This window comes from Antennarius striatus, chromosome 2 (genome assembly GCF_040054535.1).
Source record: "Antennarius striatus isolate MH-2024 chromosome 2, ASM4005453v1, whole genome shotgun sequence".
NCBI lineage: Eukaryota > Metazoa > Chordata > Actinopteri > Lophiiformes > Antennariidae > Antennarius > Antennarius striatus.
Window position 1 is genome coordinate 28,087,469 of NC_090777.1, and position 17,042 is coordinate 28,104,510.

A 17,042-nucleotide genomic window follows, 5' to 3' on the forward strand; every position below is an offset into this window, starting at 1 on the left:
AGTATTTGCAATAGAAAATTAAATATTGAACCAAAAGTTACTCTTTGAAGCATGAATAACTGAGAAACTGTGACATCTAAATTCAACACTAATACGCAGAACCAAAGTTTGGACCATGGGAATGCAAGAGAGATTCCAACTTGTATAAATTACTCATTATTGTTAACTAATGTGAAACTGTTGTGGCAGAGGGAGTTCAGAAGTGGTATTACACGAGAGAAATATTTGGAAATTATGTCGAATGTGGAGACTGTGCAAGTGGAAAATTTCTACAATAAAAGATCATAGATTGATAATATCACACTTCAACTTCACAGGAATAAATTAATGAAAGGTAATATATAAAGGATCCTATTTGCATGTGGGAATGTGTTGTGGAAATATTTTTGCATTCCAGTTTTGAATTGCTCGGGCCAGCAATTCCTGTGTTGCCAGATTACTGGGAGATAAATCTCAGACACGCAAGTTTTCAAAAAGTACTCTTTCTGCAGTTGTGGTTGGTTTGATTCCTGTACCGAGAATTATGAATGAAAATAACTTAACACTCTATCCTGAAGGAATGGCTGGGACCACATCTTACGAAACTATTCTGAAAAGGCTAAAAAAAAGCTCTATGGAACAATGGAATCGCTCCTCAGGAGCATTTTTTAAAACTCACATGAAAACCTGAGGATTTTGCTCAGAACACAAGTTCTGACATAGACCCTTAACTCTAATGTTTTGGTTTTTTTAATCTTCTGCATCGTGGTTTTTCTATTATTTGTTTCCACAGATTAAGACTTGTGATGTCTGTTCCAGAGCACAATGGAGTGGGGCTTTGTTTCTGTGGAGTTTTCTTTCCTTCGCTATTTGGTTTTGGATTTGTGTGCGTAAGTCTACTTGTGTCGTGTGTGTGCTGAAAATTTAAAAAGTGGAGAAAAAAAATTAGATTAAAAATAAGAAATCTTTAACTATAGATTTGGTTGTCCTAATTCCTTCCCTCACTATTCCACATTAACAGTTCAGTAACACCTTCTGCCCTAAACAGAACAGATCAGACAAAATAGACATTGGCACCTCCAACTGGAAGATGAATCGATGTAATACCTCCTGGGTAAATAAAGATGTCCATGTTCATTTGTTCACATGCAACAATGAGACCTCTGAGCAAAAGCTTTACCTCTGAGATTTGCTTTTAACCTGCTAGGAAGTCTAGTTAATCAAGACAAACATTGAGGCTGACATAATGTCGTTTTAAGTAAGTTCAGGTTTCAGACCTTAACATATCCTCTGCAGTAGGGATACGGAACCATCTTCTCCTCGACAACAAAATCAACCCTCTAGTCCTTCAGCTTGAGGCGTTAATAACTAAATATCATCAAACACAGTGTTGAAATACATTTTAAAAGTCATTTTGTGAAAAGAAAGTTTCGATATCGACACCTCCCTTGAAGGGATTCTCAGCACGACTCAGTTCCTTTTTCTTAAAGAGGATCGGTCGACGTGATCAGATGAATTTTTTTGACAGATTATCCTGACGTGATGAGAAACATCACGTTTTCCAACTCTGTTTTTGCTCTCTGCCTTTCTGTCCCATTTATCCTCCTGAATAGGGTTCTTTTTTTTGTCGTTTAATTGGCAGTATCAGATATTTGAGGCATGAGACAAGCTCTTAGTTTTGAATTAATAATGTGTAAAGAGGTAGCGTATTTTCCTTTTAATCAGTCCATTTCCATTTTTCTTTTTTACCATCATTCTACTAGAAGTCTCTTTCAATCCTCATTCTTTGCATCTACTTTATTTAACAGCTCCTGGGCTGTCATTTGTCTAGAGGAAGTCACTCTGCGCCTCGCTAGACATCTGACTCACAGCTATCTCACTGTGTTGTGAACCTTTGAGTATCCTGGCGGTCTGGTGCGGACTGTAGTCTCTGTAGTTTCCAGCACCAGCGTCTGTTTCCGGGCAGGGGCAGTGTTTACAGGTCCTGTGGTTCTCTGATATCCCGTTTGAGAACCTGGTTGCGTCGCAATCGCCTTTATGATGGGATTGCATGCAAGTTTCCTTCTGCGGTGAGCTTTGTCGGCACAGACATCCACACAGCGACCTCCTGCATGAGGCCACATCCCGACACAAGGACTTGCGGAAGTTGGGCTTAAAGACCAAATAGACAACGGGGTTGTAAAGGGTGGACGACTTTGCAAAGATGGCCGCCACAGCAAACGCCATTGGCGGTACCGTTGCTGGGTTACCAAACGCTGCCCACATGGCCACAATGGCGTATGGACTCCATGCTGTCAGGAAACCAATGCAAACTGCCACGGACAGCTGAAAGGACACAAAGAAACCCAACAGACATTGGTCACACAAACACATTTTTGCAGAAGCTTATAGTATCTTTAAGTTAATCGGATTACCTTCACGATAAGCGTGTGTGCATTGGTGATCTTGTTCTGTGGGGACACGTGCTGCTGCACGGCCTGACGGGATCCCCGGACCGTGAGGAGGATAAATATGTACGACAGGAAGATGACGGTGCAGGGCACGATGTAGCAGAAGATGAACAGGCAGACGATGTAGCTCATGGCTGCAGAGTTCTGACTGGGAGCGTACCAATCGATGCAGCACGCCGTACCGTATGGCTCCGCTCCATACTCCCCCCACCCCGACAGGGGACCCACAGCAAAAACGGTAGCGTAGCACCAGACCCCAACCACCAGGATGCAGGCATGGCAGGAGGAGAACTTGTTTCCTGAGAAGGAGTAGAGCAGGGTGTAGAGACGGAGGAAGTGAAGAAGAGGATGTGTATGGTCAGATGATGCAACCACGGCTCACCAATAGTGTTACCCAGAAAGAATATTATCTCTGGTCTCCTGATGGTATTAAGGAAATTATTTATGAAAAATAATTTGATTACAAATGATGCTAACAGAAGGAGGCCAGTCAGAATTAGCTTAATAGTCCATGGGACATCATTTAAATCTTCCTGGTCAAGGCAATTGCAAACACAATTCACAAAACCAAACACTTGCATGTAGGAGACAATCAATATGACCAGTAGTGCATAGAGGGGTGATTGATTGTCTTGTCTATTGATCACTAGATTTGTGCTGAAAGTATTTGTGTTTTTTTAATGATTCTCATGCTCAAACAAAACCGGAATACCAAAAAAATGGCTCTTTATTTGGATTTCAAAATGATCTTTTTTATAGTTAGAACTTTACCTGCTGTGTGCACATGCATTACAGTTAGAAACAAATGTTTCCTGCAAAACCTGAAAATTTGATTTAAACACAATTTTTTGTTTTATCCATGCATAATCTGTTCCTGTACTTTGACCTCATGCTGACAACCCCGAGCCCAGTTTCAGCAGTGACGTGGCAGCAAAGGGCGTCTTCAGTCGAGGACAATTCAGGACTCACGCAACACTGTGAATTTAATTCACAATTGCTTCAGTCAGGCAAATGAAATTAATCCACAAACAGGCCAACCTTGTGATGCACACATCGTCATACAAAATGTTAGACAAAAAGAATGTTGATTAGTGACGAACATCCAAAGGCCGTCTTTCAACTCCAAAACTGTTCCCACCAGACAGTTTGGTGTAACATCGTCTCATGATCACTGCATAGACAGAAGGAAGGAGTTCCTGACCCTTTAACACTTCACCTCATTTCTTTTCTTCAGATCTGTTGATTGACCTCCCATTGGTCTTTTCAGTTCTAGTTCTTTTCCTCTCTTTTCTCTGGATCATGGACTCCCTGTTTCATATGTGTTATTTGTGTTATTCTCATGGTCTCCCGCTTTAAGGCTTATCCTTCGTGATTCCTCTGTCATCTACATTTGTGTCACAAATTACATCCTTTTCTTTTTGTTCCACTGTTTCCATTGCTTCTTAATTTGTGTTCTGGTGTTTTGAATGGATTTGATTTCTAGAAAATCAAGAGAATATCCAATCTTCCTCTTTTCCCCCAAAATCCTGCACATCTGAAAACACCAGTATTACCATTTATACATACATTTCTTACAGTGACATTTAATTCAAGCATCCTTTACATACTCCGTCTCTCCTGACGCTCTATTGGTCATTCAAACCTCCAGATCTGGATCATCATCATCTCCTGATAGATTGGCCTCTACTTTTGTCTCCTTTGATTGTACATTATGTCTCCCTCCTTGTGTGTTCTCCTGTGTTCTCCATTTGTCTCAAGGTTGTTTTTCATGATTGTACACTTTGTCTCTTTGCTTAAGGTTACACCCACAGAGTGACACTAAATACAGCTTATCATCATCATCATTGTTCCACAATCTTTTCTAATGTTTTATAGATTAATGCTCTGTCTGTAATTTTGTTCATCAGAATTTGTATGCACATGTTTCTTCCATTAAGATGCTCAGTTCCTGTTTGGGAGGAAATCAAGACTTGTAACTTTGGGTTATTTGATAAAATTTTGATTTGCTCAATCTATCTTTCCAAAGTGGTTTAGAGGATAGTTTATACATTATGCATCGCCAAATATCAGCATTTTTGCACTGCAAATTTCTCTGTGTTTGTACGACCAAGATGGACATTAATATTTGGTCTGGAAACATGAGATTAAATGTTTTGTTTTAAAGGTTAGTCAGTCTTTTGTTTTTTGTTTTACCCTACTTATTTATTGACTGGAACCATCTTATTTTAAGATAAGTGGAATTAATTTCACGCTATCGAACAATTTTATCCTGAGTTCAGGCGTTATTATTGGTTGTTTATCTAATCTTTTTTCAGTGATTTGAATATTAAAACTCACACATGCATCTACTTATATTAAACAGGGGTGTAGTAGCTAACTCTTCCAACATGTTTGTGTGGTACTGGTAATTGTTGTCTCACTGCATTAAGGAATCTATGCCCATATCGACTGTTTCTCAGTGAAAGGCACTCTTTTAACACATGACCCTGACTTCAATTACGCTCTACCTATTAGCAACAATCACTGAACCTACTGAAGAATTGACTTGTAATGCTACTTGGAGCCTGCTAGCTGGTGCACTAATCTTTTAAAGTCCCAAGGAGATTGATGCTGATAAATGAAGGCTGAACTTGTTTGATAGACACAGGTGCATCAATATTTCCATTCCTGTTCTTTTATTCTGCGAAGATCACTTTTGACAATACATAGGGAGCAGTTGGGAATGTATGCAATAAAATACATGGAACAGAATGGGACAAAATATAGATACTGAAATACAAAGTCTCCACCAAATACTGAAATGTACGGTAAATGTACACAGCATATAGGAGGATGTAAGAACACAGCTTGGACATGCTTGTCATCACATACGACTCAGGTTAATGGTGTCCGAGCATGAACAGCCCACTTTAAATCACACCACAGATTTTTAATGATATTCAGGTCTGGTGACTGAGATGATCATTCCAGAACGTTGTACTTGTTCCTCTACATGAAAACATACTGTTGAGGGTTCTTGTGTTGTTTAAGTGTCACCGATTCCTGAACATCGTTCACACGAATCTGCCGATACTGACTGGAAATCATCAGACCTTCAACTTTTAACAAGATTCCCAGTAGCTGCACTGGTCACACAGCCCCACAGCATGATGGAACCACCACCAAATCTCACTGTGGGTAACAAGTGTTTGTCTTGGAATCCTGCGTTCTTCATCCGCCATGCCTACCGCAACGTATTATGTCAAAATAACTCACTCCTTGTTTCATTAGTCCACAGCACCTTATTCTAAGATAAAGCTGACTGGTCGAACTATGCTTGAGCAGACCCCAAGCGACCATTAGTTGCATGTGTACAGAAAAGGCATCTCCCATTCAGGCCTTGTGCAAAGTGTGCTGAATAGTTGAGCGATGCAGACACCATCTGCAGTGAGATCATGTTGTAGGTCTGTGGAGCTGGTCTGTGGGTTGAGTTTGACTTCATTTCTGACATTTTTCTTTGCTCGCTACTCCGTGCCTGTGGTCTTTAATTTCCTCACTATGTTCCTCACAAACTAACAGCTTTAATCTGATAGCTTTTTGTATTCTTCCCCTAAACCCTGATGTTGAGCAATCTTTTCTTTCAGGTCATTTGACACTTGTTTTGAGGCTCCCGTGTTGCTGCTCTTCAGAGAAGAGGCAAAAGAAGAGCAGCTTGTAATTGGCCACCTTAAATACCTGTTGTCATGATTGGTTTCACCTGTGTGTGTAGGTGAAACCAATCATGGATCGTCTGCTTTAAAATAAAGATACCTGAAATTGCTGATCTGAATAAACAGTGATTTATAAAGGAATATTCTGAAAATTATAAGGGGGTGCCCTAACTTTTACATAGCGCTGTATCTGTAGCACATGTTTCAAATGTTGCACTTGAGGTGAAATTAATAAAGAGCTTTTATTTATTTGCTTTTGTGTGCTATGGCTTTTTTTTTTTTGCTCCTGTGGTGTGTGTCTGTGAATGTGTGAGTTTGTAGTAAATGTAGATGGTACCATCTAGGTCAAGAGTCACCAATCAGAGTCTGTGTCCAGATCGATAAATATAAGGGCTCGTATAGTGTAGTGGTTTGCACACGCGCACTGTGTACGGAAACCTCACACCGGCTGATGGCCGTTTCCCGGCACACCATCTCCTCACCATTTCTCCTGTCACTCTCCAGCTGCTCTCAAATAAAATACACGAAACAGCTTTTTTTAAGTGCTTCAAAAGCTAAGCCAGAACATTAACAGGATTGGAGCGTGGCCACTTTGACATTACAACAAGCCCCTTGACTTCCTGATTTTATATTTCTTTCTCATTATTCCACATTTTATCCTCTGGAGATGTGAAATGTCCAATTTTAACAGGTAGCTGACGCACATGAATGAAGCTGGTTTTGCCAGGAATCAATATGCAGAAATTGCATTTCCAAAACAATCTTGAATATATTTTTCTCAATGTATGTGCCAGATATATTCTACATAAAATAAAGATTAAATTCAGGTGGTCTCACCATAATTTGGCCAGCAGACTTTGAGCCAGCAGACACAGGAGAGCACGGTGAGGTTCGACAAGCTGCACAGGCCGAACAACACTCCACAGAAGGCATAAACAGTGCAGGTCAGCTTTTCAAACAGCCACCTGAAAGGAAAGAGAACACGTCTAATTTGGTTTCTTACTGATATTCTGAAGAACAATCCAGGATTTCTGAGCAAAATCCCAATGATAAAATATAGAATTTACACCAAGTCAATCAGATTGAAAAAAAAAATTGCTTTGTTCCCCCTTGGGTTTGAATACCAATGCAAGGAACAGTGATGCATTTCAAACCAATCAAGTCAGACACAACTGCTATCAGCTGGAAACATGCTCGGAGGATCAGAGCAGCGTGCGGGGAAGGCCGGGGTGAAGCCAGGCGTGACAGACAACGTGTCATGTAAAGCAGACGTCCATCAATCACTCTGACATATTTTTCACAATCTGGGATTGATTTATAAGGTCTGTAGCCAGGACTTAAAGATGGCTTAGAAAGTTTCATTTGGAAGAGTAGCTTTTCATTATTCAAGTTTAGGGTTTGTGTGGGTTTGTTTGTTTGTTTGTTTGTTTTGTAAAAAATGGGACAACACATGAATTATCCAATTTTCCACCAATCATAATTATGATAATATATATTATATAATGTAATATCAGAATATTATTCTCTGACTCAGTAGAATCATTTGGTCTTCCATCTCAAATAACTGATGTCTTGAAATCCAACACGTGTTTTTGCTTGAGAGCAAAACCAAGTAAATGAAGTTATGAAAAATCATGTGTTGCTTTGTGTTTTTCCTGCTGAATAAATTAGAAATGTTTATCTAAACCTGCATGCACATCTTTTGAAGTGATTTCTTTATTATGAATCACATGAATGAGACATTTTCCTGTTTTAATTCATCTAAACGTTGAGATGGGCTTCTTTCAGTACTTGAAATGCGTCCATGCACACATTAAATCCACTGCAGCACATGTTGCAGTAACATGAGCACCGTGAGCTGTAAGCAGAACAGAAGGATCCACAGAGGTAACCAAATTAAACCCCTAGCTCCTGAGTGAGTCATTTACAGACAGCTCTGATGAAACTTGGTATTTCTCACTGTTAACATCATCACTGCACAAACGTGTAAGCATCTATGTGAGCTTTTGAACTGTTTGCCAGAACGCAGATCACTGATTAACTTTCAAACCTATATACTGTGGATGAAAAGACGGATCCTGATGGGAAACTGTACAAGCACTCACATGTGAGCGTAGGCTGAAGGGATAGCCAGTGGGAACAGGGTGATGGTCATGCCCAGGTCGCTGATGGCCAGGTTAACCACAAAGAACTCTGCAGGTTTCAGGGAGGACTTCTTTCGATAGGCCACAAAGAGCAGGATCCCATTTCCCAGGATTGACAGCACACCTTAGAGACAGAATGGTGACTTAATTAAAATCTGTTGGATCTAAACACAACATTCTCTCCAAACATGCTGCAACATCCACAACTTACCAAAAACGATGTAGAGAGTTCCCATGAGCAAGTCATTGTTTTTGGATATTCTTGATATGATCAGAAACGTTTCAGAGGCATTTCCCATCTAAAATACAACATGGGGGGAAAAAGAAAGAAAGAAATGCTTTAACCTTTCCAACAAATCAGAAAAATATATTAAGCTTCAATTTACATCTTGATTTTTATTTTTTTTAAATTAGGGGCCAAACCAGAATTATGCCGTCTCGTGTCTCTTTTAGTCCTGCTTTTATGATGATATGGAAATGTAAAGAAATCTATTTTCCACTGGTTGGCGCTTCTGCAATTTTTTTTTGCAAGTATCCTCTGTTAGTGATTTGGAGGTTATGGACACCCAATATAAACAAATAAAACAGAAAAGAGAAGTGGCTGCTTTCATGTACGAATCCCATTCAATGTGTCACGTCAAATTCAGGAATTTGCAACCTAAGCATGACTGCATTTCAATAAAGTATTCATTGTAGCCGGGACAAGTTGTATGGAGATAACAAGAAAATGTATTCATAGCTTTTTTTATTTATTCAACAAAGCCAACAACGGGAAGAGACGAGCTAATAACCTGAGGGAAGCACTGAGCTCAAGATTGTTTTCAAAAGAGACTGTTAAAAGGAAACATGGGATATTGTTTTAACCTTATAGTCTGGAACTGTCTGACAAATTTGACAAAAAAAAAAGAAATTCTATATAAATTTGAATATGAGTTGAAATTTGCATCATTTCATACCAGTATCTTTGTGCATACAAAATGCAAATGTGTGTGTCTGAATGTATACATCAGGTTTTTCCATGATAAAGATATCAAATTTATGATGTAGAGCTCTAAAACGCTGTGAAGCTTCAGAGGGTTAATATCACTACATGTGGACCCCCCCCACCCCCACCCATTAGAATTGTGCATGGCCTCAGAGCATGCAGTGCAGCTTGTAAGCAGATCAAGTTGTGCCCTGGTTTGTGTAACAAATGCAAATACTTGCCTGTGTTCACAGTGTATAAGTACAAGTTTACATGTTGGATGAGTAGAAGGATTATCTTCTGTTATTTACAGTATTCTAATCAAAATGTGTTTCATTTCCATCAGCCCCTCTGCAGACTATACAGAATATCTTAATTACATTTTAAACCTAAAATATTAACATCCATCAGAACGATCTGACTGCAGTGTCTTCAGTGTGATGATAATTAAAATGAATTGAATGCATCAAACTTCATCAGGCATCGAAAAGCACTCTGGATAGGTGAGACACACGCAACTTAAAGAAAAAAGCTTCAGCACCTATAGAGTGTAAAGGCTCATTTATGCCACACATTAAAGCATACTTATATATACAATCTTCTGTGTTTTACCTGCTTTCATTTTGCTCATAATTGGGTACATTTTCAGAGAGTTTCTACCTACAGACGAGCCAGAAGACACAAAGCACTGCTGCTTGAAACGCTTGAGGGCAACGTATCCTCATTTCCAGCAAAGCACAACCAGCGTACGGAAACAACAAAGACAGAAAAACTGAAGTAAAACGTGAGAAAAACTGCATCCTTAAGTCTGGATGTGCATAATGGCTTCAGAGATGAGGACAGCGTTACATCCCCTGTTGCCTCTTTGGATTAATAAACATGTTTGCTGAATTGCTTTAGAAAAATGCAAATTCTTCTTGTATTCAGTTATCAGCTGTCTTGCAAGCTCTTGTTTTCTTTAATGCACCATGTTTCATGATTTCATGGGTAAAAATCATTGTTGGATAATAATAATTAGTGAATAATAGTAAAATAAAAGGGCAAAACACCCTGTGTGTAACCAAAGATTGTACAGATTGTAAAACCCTCAGAGACAAGTAATTATCTGTGATTTAGGGGTTTACAGATACACTTTGATGAATTGATTTATCCATTACATTTTGAAGAAGACTCAAGAATGTTATTTTAATTTATTGCTGCAGTTCTGCACATCCGTGACAAACTAATGAGTCTGGTTTTGTTTCCACAATTTTCTGAGGCTTTCTCATGACGCTCTACTGATGGTGCTCCAAGGCAAGGGTGGAAACCAACAGGAAGTCTAAAATCTTACCCACACAAACGTTGTATCCCAGACCAAAACCAGAGATTTTATCAGCAAAATGAAGAAATTATGGGAATCACGAGAACCAGAGAAATGCTACAATCAATGATTTGTATGGATAAAATCGAAAAAAATCAAAAAAATCGGTTCAAATTTTAGGTCTCTTGATTTTCAATAACACAACATGAGCAAGATTTAACTTTAATGTGATGCTTGGAGGCCCTTGAATGACCATACACAGAACAAATATTCGCAGAAAATGAATGAATGAAATTTATAAATTCGTTAAAAGTTGTAAGATAAAAACATTGATCTCTTTTTCTTCCATAACAATTTGTTTTTAAAAAACAGGAAGGTCCAAACCAAGAGCATGAAGGTTACAGACATTAAAACCCAAAATATAATCTAATTGTAAGTTCAACATGCAATCCTTTTACTTCCATGAGAATTTCCCATTTTACACTTAATAAAGTTTATATAATCTAATCTAAATCCGAGAAATTGCATAACAGGCAAAGATCAGTGTGGTGTAATGGGAATGTCCGGAATTATTTCAAAAGGATGAGAAAAGATAGAAAAACGTTTGTCTGATGATCCTCTAGACACGGCATCAAATGATTTCTCCAGATGTTTTCTCAGAACTGAGTACTAATAATGGCACACGGCGAAGGCGTGAGAAAGAAGTGGGTATTTTTTCATATAATTGGGGGAAAAAAAATATGCAAATGTAGTAGAAGGTTATTAGAATCCTAAATGAATGATTCATATCTCTTGAAGGACCCGGCTCTTTGCACTTTGGGTTTGCTGCCAAACAAAAATCACTTTGGCTGGGAGGCAGAAACTTTGGATATGTCTGCCAACCACAACAGGATGTAGAATAATCCTGAGACACAGGAAGTCATCTCCTCGCTACTGTTTTAATCAATATTTTGAACAAATGAACTCTTTATTTTATGAGTAATGAGGAGGGGCAATATCTTTAAGCCGTGGCTCCATTTGACACTAATAGAGGCGACGCCTGATGGCGACTGTCGTAATGAAAGTGGTAAGTAGTATAAGCAATTGATTGATTTCAGAGGAAAAGATCCAAATCACCCACCCCAATGCTGATTTAACGGAGTATCTCCGCTACGGTTTTATTTTTTTCTTCTTTATTCTACAAACTCGCTGTGAGGTTTGACACACGTGAGCACAAATTAGGCAAATATTTTTCTTTCACAGTGCCCGAGAGGAAAAATGAGCAAAAGAAAACGAACAAGAAATAAACAAGAGATGCATTCTCAAGGTCGAAAGTAATGAAACAGTGGAAGTCAATTATAATAAATAAGCATGATTATGTAAACAGGACATGAGCCATTATCCTGTTTCCCCCTGATATCACTCATGAGAAAGAGGCAGAAGGCTGAGGAGCCTATTTCATCATCTCACCGTTGCTTTTTTATTAATATTCTATTCATCCTCTCTTGATATCATGACTTATTCTTTATTCCATCACTTATCTGATGCATATTTGTATTTATAAAATATGATGACTTAAAACTGGTGCCAGAGTCAGAGCCCGTATTTAGATTCAGCAGTTTCAAGACGTACGCTGGCAGCTCTTTGGATTTTAGGATTGATCTAGATTGGTTCTCACTTCAGATCCGTGTCACTCATTTATAACATGCACACATTTTTGATAAAGAAATTAAATATCAACTTCTCCCAAATGGCCTCCATTATCACTCCCTTCATATTGACTTGGCAAGTGAGTGAAATGAGGAAACGTGAAAATGCTTTTAGATCCACTCTATCTCGTCTGTCCTCTTCCACGTTCCTCCTGAGGGGGATTCTCTCAACTTGAGTCCATGTTTAAAAAACTTTGCTTTTCTCACTTTTATCATTTCTAAAATTCAGTACTTACAATTAAATGTATTTATTTACGCTACATCCTCTTTCTTGTCTTTTTTTATAAAGCTTTTTTCACGAGCAATGCATAAAAATTTCCAAAACACCTCTATTGTCTTGTATCTATGCAAATAACAATTTATATATTTAATTCTATTCAAAATAAACAAACTCCGGTAGAATGTTCTGAATAGAGAAAAGCTGATCCATGATGTATTTGATTCATGTGTTCAAGGGCTCCTCCTCCATCCTATTTCCCTTTAATTCATACCTCTTTCAATCATTCTTCTCATCTACCACCTATCAGGCTATCCATTTAGTAAACATCTCCGCTTCCGACAGCAAGATCTAATCACGTTTATGCAAATTAAATGTGTATCAATCGCCGTATTTCCTGCATGCGGCGATTGATACACATTTGATGGAGGTCACACATTGACCTTCTCACCTGGACTTGGTTTCAAAAGTGAGATTGTCCCTTTCTATTAAATGTTGCACATATACGGCACCAAAGTTCACCATAAGTGTAAGAGACACAACTGGACCCTGGTTGGTCTCTAATTTCATGGAAAACTCTGATGACTCATTTCTCACTCTGTCATTTGTTCCCCTCAGGAAAAGCTGCTGCCCACAGTCAGCCCACGACATTTATCAATGAAGGGGGTTGTTCTTTGTGACAAACTAATCCAGACACAAAAAACTTTAACTCTATTAATCTCTTTTGGGGGTTCCCTTGGGTAAACCTGCAGGAAAGTAGCAGCGGACACAATTTGGTACATGCTGGTCAAAGACAAAGAAGTTTTTCTGCAGAAAAGTCAAAGGCTCATCTTACCTGCCTCAATGATTGTGATCATTATTTCTATCAGCGTCTCATTTTCTGTCATGCGCTGTATTGCTTTTTGCTTTATGTATGCAAATGAGGTAGTAGGTTAGTTGACAGGAAGTTTTGTTTGTGTTATTAGCATTATGTTCTCTAACATGTTCATGATCTGATCTGTAACCGATAATAGAGCACACATCCTGCAGCCCATAGTATGTGGCAGAACACAGTGATCGTGTCAAGGTATCGGGATGAAGGCACTCAATTGCAAAGACTGCCTTAGTCTTAAGTGATTACATAAGATTAAAACAGTTAAGTTAATGAGGTGGTGATTGAAATGACTACATTTGGTGCATACAGTATGTTATAAATTGCCATGACACTCTATAATAATGTGTTTATTCCTGAAATAAATTTCCCATCCATTCCAGTCCTCATCATATTATGTCTTATCTTCATCTTCACCTTCTGCTTCTTTCATAGGAGGATATTATTTCCTGCCCACATCCATGTAATCACACAGTCCATGTTCTTGACAGTCTTAATTGCACCCTCAATCTAGAAATGTGAAGGTTTCTTCACTCAACCGAAAGGTTAAAATGGTGGGAAAATGCAAGGAATGCATATAAAAGTATTTTTATTTTAAATTAGGGGGGCTCGACAGGCTCTTTTCCTATTTGCTACTTCATTGAAAAACATAACCAGGTGAACGTGATTGGAGGTTTTCCAGGCAAATATCTGCCGGGTGTGCGGGGGAAGCAAAACGTTTAACTTTTGGCAGTTTTGTAATCAGTCACAACAGAAGCCCGTGTCAAAAATAAGCAGGGCTCTGATTAGTAGCAGTCCCCAAACCTGAATCTCATTACATGCTGAGATTCACAGGCTGGGGGGAAAAAAAAAGATTAAAATCAAATAAATCTGTCACAGGAGTCGACTTGACATCAATAACGAGATCTTGTCTCAAAATGTGTTTACAGTTCTAGATAGATGAGTCAAATGTTGTTGTGGTTATCACAACCATTAAAGTCAAAATGATCAAAATATATATATATTTACGCTGGTGTCATCAATAAAGAACATCCTTTCATAGAGAATGAAGGTGGGGGTCCCCCATAGGATTTGTTTTGGGGGTGTCTTGTATTTTGATGCTTTTTTAATTTTGCAATTTGTGTGTTTTCTTGCATCACAATGGTGAAAATATCTGTATGATAAATGCACCCGTGGTTTCAAGGGTGACACAATTCATTATTTATTACCTTGGGTTTAAAGGTCACTTTTCTAGCATTATTGCTCAAGAAATAATTTATAATTCATTCTGATGTCATAAAGATTTATGAGGTGTTGATTTCAATAACATTTTAAACTTACATCCAGGTGAGTGTGTTATAAATTATTTCTGGTGTATGTCTAAATCTGATGCATTTAATACGTGCATGGGGTTACCTTGTCTTAGGGAAGGTATGCAATCTAATGAGGGCCATCCTGGATGGAATTGTGATTTATGCACTGCAAAACCCTTGCATGATTTGGTTTGTGGGAGTAGAAGAACCTGCTCTCAACTTGTTATTAACCAGAGGTCTACTAATAAGAACATCTGCAAACCATATGTAATACTGTGCAAACATAACAAATACACTTTCTGTCAGAACTTAATGACTAGAATTCATAGCTGATACCTTTTTTGACATGCAGATATTAACAGATTAGAATTCCGAATCCAAAGAGACCAAGTTTATTAGAATGTGACAAGATAGAATCTTTAAGAAAAGGCAGTAAAAGTATGTTTCGATGACAAAAAAACAAGAGTCTGGTTTTACCTTATGAGCATCTTATAGCCCCCTTCCACCTTCGACACTCTATTACAGGGGTGTCAAACTCATCTTCACTGAGGGCCACATCAGCATAACGGCTGTCCTCAAAGGCCCAGATGTAACTTATAAATGTAACTAAATGTATGTAATGTAACATAAATGTAACTACTCCTTAATGTTAAATAACTCTGAATTTATGACTTATTCAAGTTACAAACATTACAGTTGCACAGAAAAAATATGCTTGCTTGTTGCCTTGTTATAAATCTTTAATTTGTCAGGTTATTAAACTCACAGAACTCCATCAATCAAGGATCAAACTATCCAAGTGAATAAAGGAAAATAACATCAAACACAAGTTAAGACATTAACTTTGTTCAAAATGTTCAAAGTTAAAATGGACTTAATTACTGCATTGTGGGAAATGTGGTTTTTATTCAAAGCAAGCTTTTGATCTATTCTTTTTTAGACATTTTGACCTTTTATGCTCTGGCGGGCCACATTTGGCCCCCGGTTCTTGAGTTTGACACATGTGCTCTATTATGACTATTCAAAAGAACAGATGTCAATAAGGGGGATCCTTCTTCTTGAATGAAAACAACGCATTATCTGCAATATTTACAGAAAAGAAAAAGAAAAGAAGAGCAGTATGTTTGCAGAAAATAAGTGTTTTTACATGAAGTGACTGAAGCTTTCAATTTTTCTTACTTCCCATTCTTATTTAAGAGCAATTTCTGGGTTTATCTTTGTTCACTAGCATTTAATTGAAAGCTTTGTGTGCCCTGTTGCTCATCTTCTTGCCACATGCTAAGTTTTAAATACAGAAGCTGCAGCCAGGGGGAAAATAAATTTTAAAAAGACAAACTCAGAAAACTGGTTCTGAAATAAAAATGCTCTCACTGCTAAAATTCTGTTGGATCTGCATCTGATGTAGCATCTCAATTCATTCCATCTGGAGTGCAGAAATATGCTCATAAAATCCCTGGACTAGCAGCATCACAGCAGCACAAAGCCAAAGTTGGGTGTTTGTTTGGGTATTAGGTTTTATTCCCACTAATCCCTCACTTATCAGAACTGAGTCGCACAGTGTTGACAAAGAGTAGCTGTTGGAGCGGAGCCAATCACAACACAAGTAGGCGTTGTGAATTAAAGTGCAGCACGTGTGAAGTGATTAATAAGGTTACTGATATTCTTAGTCGGCATACACTGACAGAAAAGGAGGAAGAAACAGACAAAGCTTTGCTCGTACTCCTGGGATGCGCTAATGACATCACAACCAGGTGTCTTCTTCTCCCCGTCGGTAGATCTTAGTAAAATCATAGCTTCCTGGAAAATTGGCTGTCGGTATTGGCTGTATATGAGCAACGTCAACGTAGCAGCAGGTCTAGAGATTAAACACAACTTCAACAGATCCAAGTCAGGAGGGAAGGGTGCAAGAAGGGCAGACAGACTCGAAATCAAAGAAGAGAAATATGCATGAATACAAAAGACTGAAGTGTACGGATGCAGACTCCAGGGATGGTGTAGAAGAAACATGCACAGATGTGTTTATGATGTTTAGTCATCTGATATTACCAGAGGAGCATCATCATTCATCATTCCCTGATTCACTCCTGAGGGGATCAAGAGGTAATGCACCTGAAGCCTGGCGAGCATTGTTCCTTGTAATAAATACCTTAAATAGGAAAAACTTCTTCATCAATATGATGATGAGCACATTTCCCAAATATTGTTATCTGAGAGACAAATGGAGACATTTCTCAGTTTGGAAGGCACATTTCTTGTTCTCACCCCCACGTTTGTGGGTAAAAGTCGAACATGTAAGACAGTTCAACTTTGCGTTTTGTACATCGTGTGATAAGGTTTGGACCTTAGCCGATTTGGACCTGCATTCAATATAATTTAATGGTTTCATGGTTATCATGTCTATAAAGTGTGTGTCTATAAGCTCATTCAATTATCCAATTTATTGAATAG

The 17,042-nt window shown here is 38.4% G+C and overlaps 1 protein-coding gene across 1 annotated transcript; it reads right to left on the reverse strand.

Moving 5' to 3' along the window:
* Positions 1–1,806: 1,806 nt before the first annotated feature.
* opn7b (opsin 7, group member b) lies at positions 1,807–8,561 on the reverse strand. Its single transcript, XM_068304034.1, has 5 exons — positions 8,474–8,561; positions 8,224–8,386; positions 6,956–7,083; positions 2,394–2,728; positions 1,807–2,304 (listed from the first exon to the last, which is right to left on the reverse strand). The coding sequence occupies exons 1-5, from the start codon at positions 8,559–8,561 to the stop codon at positions 1,807–1,809; spliced, it is 1,212 nt and encodes a 403-aa protein (XP_068160135.1).
* Positions 8,562–17,042: the final 8,481 nt, after the last annotated feature.